Genomic DNA, 11,705 nt, shown 5'->3' on the forward strand with positions numbered 1-11,705 from the left:
CCCCTCATGATTGCTTTAAAAGAGTTTGATATACTACTCATATCAACAAGATGCATCTTCCTTTTAGGGAGCTCATTTGCTAAGATACTCCATAGTTAAGCGTGCTTGGCTTGACTTGGCTTGGCTGGGAGTAGTGTTGGGATGGGTGACCTCCTGGGAAGTTTTCTCGGGGTGCACATGAGTGAGGACAAAATGCGCCGGAAGGACTTGTGTTGGTTTGTGGGGACAGTTGTTGGCCCTCGATGCGCATTTCGTGACAATAGGCCCCTCCTAATTTGTTTTGGGTGGGGGTGTTACAACAATTCTAATAAGTGTGTGATATCTCCAAAACTCATTTACACAAAATTAGGAAAGGAAAAAAATTTAATTGCGAATGACATTTTATATGATAGGGAACCACATATTAATTGATTATGAATACTAGTCAATGTCAGAGTAGTTGATAAAATTTGATACGTATGTAAGCAAACTCTTGAATCTTAATAAACATTACTTACGGAGGTTAATGCATGTATGATTTTGTCGTACATCCTAAATCACAATCATTTTGAAAAAATGTAGTAAATAAAATTGTTAGTTGCATGAATTTATCAAATGCCATGCATAATTGTTTTTGTTTTACATAAGTATTACATAATGTGATATTGAATCAAATATACAAAGGTTTTTTTTTTAAAAAATTTGAAATTAATTAATGTAATACAGAGTAGTGATTCATATAAGAAAACTTAGTCAATGTCAAAGTAGTTGATTAAATTTGATAAATATTCAGTAACATAAGCAAACTTTGAACCATAATCTAGTAAATCAATAATTTATTTATTATCAATAAGTTGAAGCCATCAACCATGAATAGATTTTACTTAAAATAGTGAAAATTTAGAAGAACAAGTAACTAGAGCAGTAAATTATCTCGTGCAAATTTTTACTGTACTATTCATGTCAGAATTTTGGCAACGTGAGATAAGATTTATTTTTAATTTTTAATTTTTAAAATAACTATCACGTGGCAGATGGTACTAGGACTACATGATGTGGTAGTTAGCTCACAAGCTTTAGATACAAATTTTGATTGTCTCATTTGTCAAAGCTCAAGACTTGCCGAAGACAAGAATTTTGGTATGCGCAGGGGCAGGACCGTTGGGACTGGGGTAGGTGAATCGTAGGGTTATAACTTATGATTGCGACTTTTTTTTTTTTTTTTTTAATCTTATTTTACTTGTTTTAATCGATTTAATAATCCTTACAGATATTGTAATGGTTAAACGAGATAAGTAAATATGAGAAGGACAATCTTATTACTCCGTTCATTCTAATTTAGTAGCACGAGATTTAATGCTAATGAAAAAGTAAATACTCTGTGGTATAGGTACAGAAGGATTTGAGTAGAATAGCGTAAAATCTAAATTCAAGAGAAATAGTAGAGAGGAAAATTTATTTATTTATTTATTTTTAATAGAGAGGAAAATTTATTGAGTAATAACAAACTGAAACATATAAATTGGAACACTCTAAAACTCAAATAAAATAAAATAAAATTGGAGGATGTAAAGTTTTTGTGTGTTTCTTAAATGAGGCAAGTACTAAAAATTAAAAGAAAAAAGAAAAGATAGTACAAAGTAAAAAGGCTAAGGTGTCGTTTGGTTGCTATGAGAATACTTCCCATAGAAATTTGTATTTCATGGAAATTAAATTCCTACATCAAAATCATGGGAATTGTATAAAGTTGTTTGGTTGGCAAGGGGGAAGTTGCAAATCATGAGAAATTTGACTTACCTAGAGGGGGTTAGGTAATTAACTTCCCATGTTTTGTGGGAAGTCACAATTCCCATGAATTTGCAATTCCCTCATTTACACTTTTTATTGTCAACCAAACAACTCATGCATTTTCAAATTCCCAGGATTTTCCACTTCCCCCATTTTTTTTTGTGTAACCAAACAACCCCTAAGGGTAAGTTTATCCCTAGTCTTAAGGTGAGTCGTTAGACTAGTCTTGAGTAAGATTCTAGCAATAATCTCTACCAAGACTACATATAGTCTTGAGATAAGTTTTGGATTCCAAAACCCATCTTGAGACTATACAAATGGACAAAAATAATTATGTTGTCCAATAATGAGTTGCCAACTCACCACACTAAAATAATTAATAAATATATAAATAAATTAATGTTATAAATATTAATTGGATAAGTAAATCTGAAGTGGGTCTTGGAATAATGTGTGAAATTGGAGAAAGTCTTGTATGAGTCTGAATAATAAAAAAGTAATTAAAAGTTAGTGGGAATCTGATGTGGCAGAGTCTAAAGTATAAATCTCAGTCTTGGGATAAACTTACCCTAATGAAGCACGCATAATAAAGAAGTAGAAAGATCAATGAATAACAGGGCGACTGGATGGATATTAGATAATGATAGATGTAGCCCTTAGGTTATATATAAACATTAAATATATTTTTTTAAATGGAAATAAGTTTGGAATTTATGACATAGTCACGAGCAAATCGATGTAATTAATGTTAATTTATCCTCAATCTTTCCATTTGTAGTTTCTTATACATAGCCTTCATTTTCCATTTTATAAAACTAAACACAATTTTAAACCTCAATGTTCCAAAAATAAATTATTCCAACTTTAATTGACCTAAAATTCTCAATTTTATAAGAGGTTTTCACAATTTACAGCAGGCAACTATAAAACTGATTTGTTTATCAAAAGTTATTTATTTATTTATTTATTTTTTAATTAGGACGATAAAGTAAACTAAAATGATACATCTAATATAATAATGTTCCGCATTTGATCTCTTATACGAGTTATACCATTTTCAATATCTATATTGTCATGAATCTCATGATCACCATGATTTGAAAATGTCTAAGAAAACTACGTGCGTGCATGTCTTTTTCCTTAACGATTCTATTGTAGCATGAAATTAAAAGAACATTAAATACGGAGTATTAATTTTGACGACAAATTGTAGCATGCATGCTTGCATTTCCTTTATTCATATTTAATTTTCTTGCGATGTAAGTTAATGTCACAACTTTACAAATGATATTATTTTCCCTAGCAATGATATACGTACGTAACTATATACTTCGAATAAAAGATGATTATAGTCAAATATTTGGAGTTAAATTAATTTGTTAGTTACTCAGCTTCACATCATTGGTAATGAATACTTAATCTCGTAATCTTCTTACTTTAAGGTTTTATGTATGGGATGATAATTATATCATTTTACTTTGTGTAGCTCTATAGGTTGTTAATATATATTGAATGAGTATTGGTTTTGTGGTTCACTTACATAACACATACACATATTATAAATTGACTATTATGATGATTACTAGGTCTTTTGTAAACTTGTATTTTTTTTTTTTTTTTTTTGTTGGTAAGGAACCTATATACTATATAATCGAACATAAACTATCTTTTAATGAAAATTATATAGTGGTCTTTTAAAATATAATTACCATAATGTTTTAATAATAATGTAGTTCAACATTTTAGATATAAAATAATATTATCAATATTTTTTTTATTTATCCAGCTTCTAAGCTATGTTTGTATTTTGGATTGCATAGGTTCAAATTGAGTGTATCTTAATTTGAGTTAATCAAATCATCTTTACAGAGTATATTCTTAACAATAATGTAAACATTAGTCAACTATATATACTATTCACAAATCACCTAAAGTTTAAAATTATTTAAATTTGTGATACATTAGTTGCTATTACACATAAATAATAATAATAATTTCCCACAAAATGAATCACAACACGACTAAAACGAGCATGTATAAAAGATACGAGGATCATAGTTTTGATTTAGAAAATATAATTAGTGATTTATGGTATATTCTATGTCATTATTTAGCAACATAAAACAAATTAATAATAGTATCTCTCTCGGGTAGTCTCCCACGCACTCTCCTCGTGCACCTCGTGCTATATTATTGCACGGTCGGTCCAAATGCTCACCCTCGTGTCTCACATGCTGCTGCCGTTGCAAAGATTACCAACTAACGTTACTCAAATTTGAGTCTTCAAGAGGCATGTAAATTAATACACCCATAATTCATAGACTACACATGTTTATAAATTAGTCTGAATAAAATAATAGTGTAAATTATATTGTACTCTTACGGTCTTACCAATCAAGAAAGGTTTAACTCACTCGATAAAAGTCTCTTACATTAGATTATAGAGATTTTCGAGGTAAATGAGTCTAATAAGTAGATCAATCTGAAAATAACATTTTACTCTTATGCCATTTGCTTAGCTTAGTTAATCTAAGTAAAATAAGTATGGTTAATTATATACAATACATGTTGAAAATGTTATGTAAACTAGTCTATAAAATTAATTATAATCATGTAAGTTGTATTATACTCTTATAGTCTTATTTCATTTCAAAATAATTGATTAAGCTACAATAATCAAATTTACAGCCCATTTTGTTTTACTCATAAGAAGATTTGTAGTTGGCCAAGTCAAAACAATACTAATCAAAGTGCTGCTACTAAATTACTAATGAACACTCATACCGACTGTTATAGCTTAAAATCAACAACATAGAGCTTGACTTTCCTCTTTTCTAACACTCCCGAGTTTGGCATTTGCTTCATACATTTCGTAGCATTAATCTTATTATTCAAAGTAGTGCACCTTTGTACACACTCCTTTAAATAGTCAAATTTTTACTAGCAATAGAATAAACCACACTTGCGCCCATTTGATTGGAAAAAATAATAAAATAAAACTTAACATGAACGGACAAAAAAAATCCCAAATTGTCGGAGTAACTAGAGTACTAGACTCAATGTTCGAACCTCCTATAATTTGTAGAAATGTTCGACCCAATTAAGCAATTTTTACTATTTTATATATTTTTACTAGTAGGAATACCGTTACAACACTTACTCACGTAGTATGTATAAACTATTGAGTAGTTGATGGATGACTAGCTAGGAAAATAATAAATCTAGTAAGACTTATCTTTGTGTTTACATTACGCAACACTAATGACTAAAAATCCATGATGTGGTATGGTGTAGTAGTAATTTAATGTGTAGCCAACTACCAATCAACCTTTCCTTTGTGTTAAATCCTCTGCCACACATGACTGAGTGATTTTGGATCGTCTTGCAGAGTTGTATCCACCAAATTAATGCCCGCCCCTTTCAACAAATAGAGAGGTAAAATGGTGCACCGAAGATAGACCATAGGTTATACAATTCATTATCTATTAACCTATACTAAAAGCGAACCTATAATGACACTTGGCATAATGTCATTCATTTTTTTTTCCCGCCAATTTCATTATTTCCTTAATTATTATATTATATTTTAATTTTATTATATAATTATTTCCTCATTTAATTATTATATTTTATTATATTCTTATATATTCTTATCATATAATATTTATGTATACATAGTAAATATATACACCGTATCAACCATATCATTCACAAAACAGTAATAATGTGAAAAGTAGTATAAAATCTTTTCAAATTTCCAATATTCACAATACTATCTACATATAGTTTCAATTCACCATTAAATATCAAATTTATGCATGATTAACAATGCATACGAGTAAAAAATTTAATTTTACATATTTATATAAAAAAAATTCTCCAACTTTTATCATGTGATAAAAAAAATTATTTAATTAAAATAGAAAATTCATTTTGGTAGCATAGATTCTTTGTATAAATTTTAAAATTATACATAAGGTTTATAAAAACAAAATCACTAGCAAAAGTATGCTTCATACAAACGTACATAACATATATTGGAAAATTAAATCTAATTATTTGATTTAGTATAAAACATATTTTTTTGGGCCTCAATCAAAACCTTGAATTGAAGGTTTCTAAGGATAATTTGACCTAAATTTCATATTTCATAATTATATTAAGTTTTACACTATTTTTTTTTTATAGTTTCTAAGCATAACACGAAAGCAAACCGAAATCTGACTCGAACTCGACCTGCTGACCCAAATTGCCACCCCTAATTGGTTTAAACTAAAATTCAAGTTATTTTTATTATAACTAATTTTTTTGGATAAATTATTGTTGAATTAACACCACTATTTATTATTTATTTGTTCTAAAATTTAATTATAACCGTGCATGGCACGGGACTTAAACTAGTACTATATACTAAAATACACACCAGCAATGACATGTGTCATCTCCTGGTGTGTCCTTAATTATTATTATTTTTAATGTAAAAAAAATCTATTAATTAAGGAAACAAATCAATTTCAAAAATAATTATTATTTGTTGTACATATTCCATATTAATGTAGTATATTTAGAATAAAAAGATTTCACAAATACTTTTTCTAAAATAGAAAATTGGACAACTATAAACCAAAAATTATATTCTTAAAAATATTTTGTGATTTTTTTTTACACCAAAAAAAAAATGCTCGGATGCCTACTTTTATTTTTAATTGTGTATTAGAAGCTACAATTAAAATTTAACATATCACATACTTTTATTATTCCTCGACTAATTTGTGATTATAATAATTATCTATTAATAATCAATAACGATCACCGTGCATGACACGGGATCTAACCTAGTTATGGGATATAATTCAAAGTTTGATATTAGACTTAGAAAAAAAAAAAAAAAAACTGTAAGGGCCCAACCGGGTTCGAACCGGTGACCTCTTGATCTGCAGTCAAATGCTCTACCACTGAGCTATGGACCCTTTGTTGCATTTATAATTACAATAACTATTATTATACCATATTTTAAGTATTCATCGACACAAATCTTGTGAAAAGAGATTTTAAGTATTCAATTTTTTTATTTTAAAAAAAAAGAAGAAATCTTATATATTTATTCAATCTAATACAGTACAAAGTATACAAAAAATAAGGGGATCTTAGTCGAATAAGGTTTAATACAAATTTACATCAACTTCAATTTTTTTTTTTTTTTAATTGACGACTTCATGATCCAAGTCATCCAACTGCACATAATCTCTATTTTATAACAAAGAGAGAACTCAATTTCCTCATTTTCAAAGAATTTTGGAGCATCATTTACCTGTTCCTGTATCAAAAGACATGCCAAAAATATATGTCGTCCTTTGAACATAATTTTGGTAGATTTTTAACAAAAATCAATCCAATAATCTCTATATTTATAATTTGATCCAACTAGGACCTATTGGTATATTTCTAATTTGTGATGTTTCAACAGGAATGAGGAATAATGGATGTGCACTTGAACACATCAAATTTGGCTAAAGAAAGGAACATTAATACTTTTCTACTTCTATGTACATGTATAACAAAGAATTATTTCCATGTATTCGTTCATAAGGACACTCAATTGAGTCCCCAAACTGTAAAACTTAAGTATATCCCATGTCAGATATATATAAACCCATACCTAAGTCGATACTTGAATCCGGTTCAGAGGATCGTAGATTTATAGTTTCCCAGGCTTAAATCAGAGCAAAGGTGACAATAGCAGCTTCATAAACTGTAAAAATATGGCCATAGTTTAATCAGAATAACAATATCCTTCGATAATTAGTAATCAAGCTTAAAGTCACATTGATAAGCAGTTAAAAGATGTGACAGGAATACCTTATATGTGACAGGAATACTGATAATAGGCAGTTAAAAGATCATTGATTTTCTGAGAAAAGACGAAACTACATAAATATAGCTGTGACCTTGATTATTCTTGATGGACGCCAAGGTGAGTATAGCATTTGACCGATCCAACCAGAGCAAGGGCTTCTCTAAGTGCCTCACTTAGATACACAGGACAATCCTCTATATAAGCAAGACCATGCTGTGATTGCATGGATCTCAATATTCTTCCAACAATCTGAAAAGCAATGCAAGAATCTTGATGACCTCCCTTACTGTGTGATGGAGAGCTAAAGATGGCTAATTGAGTTTTAACCATGCAGTATATGATAATGAAGGAGAAACATGTTAATTTATATAGATGTACAATTGTACCTTCCTAGCATAACCACCATATGCTATACCGCCAATGAGTGATGATTCTGATGAACCAGGTATATCTTCATTTAAGATCCCATCTTCAGAATTCCCTAATGAACAGTTTGAATGAGTTAAGCAGAAAATGAGACCAATAAGACTAACATATTTGTAGGTGTCATAAATATTACTCATGGTTTGAAAAATTCCCCGTTCCTTCAACCCATTTATGGTGTGAGCATTAGTGCCACCAGCCAATTGAAGAAAGCCTGTGAAGCTACCAATTAGTTACTAAGAAAGTAAATAATTGGTATAATGCTCGTAAAATTCACAACAAACCAGGGGGTTTATCCTCGGCAGCAGCCAAGCGAACAGCAAAAGCAAGTACTTCCCTGGTGGCCCCTCGTCCAATGTCTCCACTCATTGGGCGTCCATCCAACTAATGCCAGAATTAAGCTTAAAATTATTGGGTTGCTGGACCAGCAGAAAAAGGGAATAACAGTATAACAAATGGTATGTAATACTTGTTCTAAAAAAAAAAAACGAATGGTATGTAATACTTCAGAATAGTTTACATTGATGATAGATGGAAAAAAAAGAAGAGAAACCTGCCATAGATTGTAGCAACTCAAATTTGGTTTCATGACTGAGAACATCGTGTTCATTAAGGTTGTAGTCGCTTCACCCACATCTGGTAAGCTTATCTGAGTAGTTGAAGGTAAAAATGCACATTAATAGAAATCAAATATAGCTGTTTGATCTCAATGTGTATAAAGAAACATGTCCAGTCTTACAGCCACTAATCTCAGGTGGCTAACAGAATCTCCCATTCCATTCCAGAATTCCTTAAAGGAATCAGTCTGCCTGTCGAAAACCACTACAGGTTAAGCAAAAGAAAGAAAAAGGACATTTTGTGGAAAGCTTTCATCATGAGAACTTCAATGAAGAGGATACATTACATTAATTGTTATTTTTAGATTTTTTAACAAACATTAGCCATCTTGACTTTTAAATACATTTATTGAGAATATGTAGCTCCACAATATAACTTTGTAGTTTATACACAAAACTAAATCAACTAGATGTAACAAATTCCGGGATTACCTTCCATTTGTATGGATTTCAATAGCATCAACATCAGTTCTTCTGACCAGTTGAGCAGTAGAAACAGCATCTCTCAAGTAGGTAACTGCCTCTGTAAAAATCATGTGCATGAATGATGAATGAATAAAATAGCAAAGTGAATGCTGAAAGCATACAGAAGAACTGTAAATAAGTCTGAGCACTACCTACAGCAATATTCAAGAGGACAAAGGACCAGGGGTGAAGTGCTTATGGAGAACTACTCACTTATTTTATCGTATGGGCAGACTGGAAGGCAACGTCCACACCCATAGCATCGCTCATTAATCACTCCTCCCTGCAGGTCAATTGGTATTTCAAATATTTAGATAAAAAACTGCTGCAATATTTGAAAAAGCAAGATAAACATCTAAGTATTGTTTAGGCATAAGGACATACCTCCAAGGATTCTCCTTTCTTTAATGCAATAGCATTGGCAGGACAAACAGCCTCGCATGGTCTCGAGCAATCCAGTGGACACTCCGATGGATCAAAGGCTATTAAATATGAAATATTACCAAGCGAAAAAAGTGCTTAATGTGTGATGATGTAGCAAAGATATATCAGGACTTTAATATTTGCATTTTGCATAACTGAAGTTACTGCAATGTGGGTAACCCCAAAGTCGTCAATCCTACAGGAGCTTTGTTCAAGGGACTTGGTTATTAGTATCAGAATGGTATGGTCTAGGTATAAGATTCAGCCATTTTTCGAAGAGTGTCCCAGGTGTTTATCCTAATGCTATCACCATAGACCCATTTCAACAGAAAGGATAAATAAATCCAGCACAGAGAGTGTGAAATGAAAAGTCCACTTGACACAGAGCATCACACTCAAAGGGGCAAATGAAGCCGGAAGCTACAAGTTGTCAAATGAAATGCATACGCATTCACCCCTCCTAGGCTCCTACAGTAGCTTCACTAGAGATGATTGGCATTGCTGCCCTATATTATCAAAGCCAATAATATTGTTAGAATTTTCAAGGCATCTATTCCTGTGCTCAGACTGCTCACATTATATGAAACCATTCTAGTGTTCGCAACAGTATGGCTACAAATGAGAACTTGGTAATAAAACCAGAGTTATAATCAATACCATATTGATCAGAGGGCACAGGAATGAAGAGAAGACAAGACAACAAAGAAACAGGTTTTTATGCTGGTAAACAATCATCAATTAATGCCTTCAAACCGTGCTAAAAAGTGTTTTCTAGCATACTTATATGTTATCTTATATATGATTCTGATCATAATTACAACCTAATTATCACTGTTTTTTCAAAGTTGTAGTGATGAATTTTGTTTTTGACAGCATACATCCTTCTATTATCCAGCACAAATGCACAATCTTCAAATTGCTTGAAAATAGGAATTAGATTGTATCTAAACTAGCTAACTCCACTTAATCAAGGATCAAGACAAGCAACTTATTAACAGCTACAAGTATCAATCTTCCTTACAATTGCAAGTATTGAAGATAAACAAATAAAAGCATTACAGATTACCAGCTTTACGAAAATGAAGGTCTTCATCATCATTGACACTAATCATAACCCATGGCCGGCGAAGTGACACTATGTTCATGGCCGCTTCAATTCCTTCATTAACCGCACTCACAACCGATGCATCCGCCGCACAATCAATACAATCAACTACAAACACAACATACCACCATAAACCCCAAGAAAAACACACACACACACACACAAAACTCAAAACCAATTTACAAGTTACATTGGCAGTAAACTATGTTACTCGAACTCTTCATTTCCCTCAAGTGTACCCGTGCTGGATCATCAGCACTCCGACATGGGTAGGACACTTAGACACATACCCATGTTCAACACGAGTACCCGAGTCTGAGTAACATAGGTAGTAAGTAATAACACAGTGTACCTCCAGCAAGGGTGTAAACTAGAGACATATTCCTTATGTCAACAACATCCTACAGACAAACAAAATGATCAAATTACTTCAATTCTACAAATTGAAAGATGGGGTTTGTAAGGGTTTAAGAATAGATGAAATTGATTAGTACCTCAAAGCTAGCACCACAAATGAGCTTGACCCAATTGCCCTTTTGAAGGGATTCTTGAGGTGGGGTTGCAATTGAAGGAACCCCAGTTGAGAGTACGAGGTTTTTGACACTTTTAAGGTGGTTGTTGTTGTTGCTGACATGATTACTCACTTTCACTACAAAAAAAAAAAAAAAAACCAAAGTTTGAATTTTGAGGTAAGAATTGAGGAAACTAGTTGAAGAAAGAGAGAGGAAGAGAGACAGAAGAGAGGGGAAGTAAGAAGAAAAGTACCGTGTTGGTTATGAAGGAAGAGTGAATTGCAGCAAGATAAGGTGAAGGCCATGCCAATATGGACTATCGTCTATGGATGATTATTCATAGAAAAAGTGAGCTACTGTAGTTGTAGAGGTAAACTTTATATTTTTTGGTTGACATTTGTTTAAAGTACCCTTTACCTTTTTGCTTTTGAGTTTTGTAATTTTATTTATTTAGGAAAATGTTATACATAACCTTGAGGGCTACATATAAGCATTTAATTTACCCTTGAAAATTGTTTAAATTTAGAAAATCACGA

At 31.5% G+C, this 11,705-nt stretch overlaps 1 protein-coding gene and 1 non-coding gene across 4 annotated transcripts; both read right to left on the reverse strand.

The window, feature by feature from the left end:
* Positions 1-6,665: 6,665 nt before the first annotated feature.
* On the reverse strand, positions 6,666-6,737 carry TRNAC-GCA. Its single transcript has one exon. It is a non-coding gene; the product is annotated as a tRNA-Cys (tRNA).
* A 140-nt stretch (positions 6,738-6,877) lies between these two features.
* On the reverse strand, positions 6,878-11,573 carry LOC110738230. 3 transcript variants are annotated; one of them, XR_002514584.1, is made up of 15 exons: positions 11,423-11,573; positions 11,152-11,306; positions 11,010-11,058; positions 10,619-10,765; positions 9,514-9,611; positions 9,343-9,412; positions 9,097-9,187; positions 8,787-8,856; positions 8,601-8,696; positions 8,332-8,431; positions 8,184-8,261; positions 8,011-8,105; positions 7,627-7,873; positions 7,427-7,519; positions 6,878-7,084 (listed from the first exon to the last, which is right to left on the reverse strand). XR_002514584.1 is itself a non-coding variant. In XM_021918605.1 (14 exons), the coding sequence occupies exons 1-13, from the start codon at positions 11,472-11,474 to the stop codon at positions 7,721-7,723; spliced, it is 1,254 nt and encodes a 417-aa protein (XP_021774297.1). In that variant the 5' UTR covers positions 11,475-11,573; the 3' UTR covers positions 7,171-7,519; positions 7,716-7,720. The 3 variants fall into 3 exon arrangements, 1 of the variants encoding a protein (XP_021774297.1); XR_002514583.1 differs by lacking the exon at positions 6,878-7,084 and having other exon boundaries at positions 7,171-7,519; XM_021918605.1 differs by lacking the exon at positions 6,878-7,084 and having other exon boundaries at positions 7,171-7,519; positions 7,716-7,873.
* Positions 11,574-11,705: the final 132 nt, after the last annotated feature.

This window comes from Chenopodium quinoa, unplaced genomic scaffold, assembly GCF_001683475.1.
Source record: "Chenopodium quinoa cultivar QQ74 unplaced genomic scaffold, ASM168347v1, whole genome shotgun sequence".
Classification (NCBI taxonomy): Eukaryota; Viridiplantae; Streptophyta; class Magnoliopsida; order Caryophyllales; family Amaranthaceae; genus Chenopodium; species Chenopodium quinoa.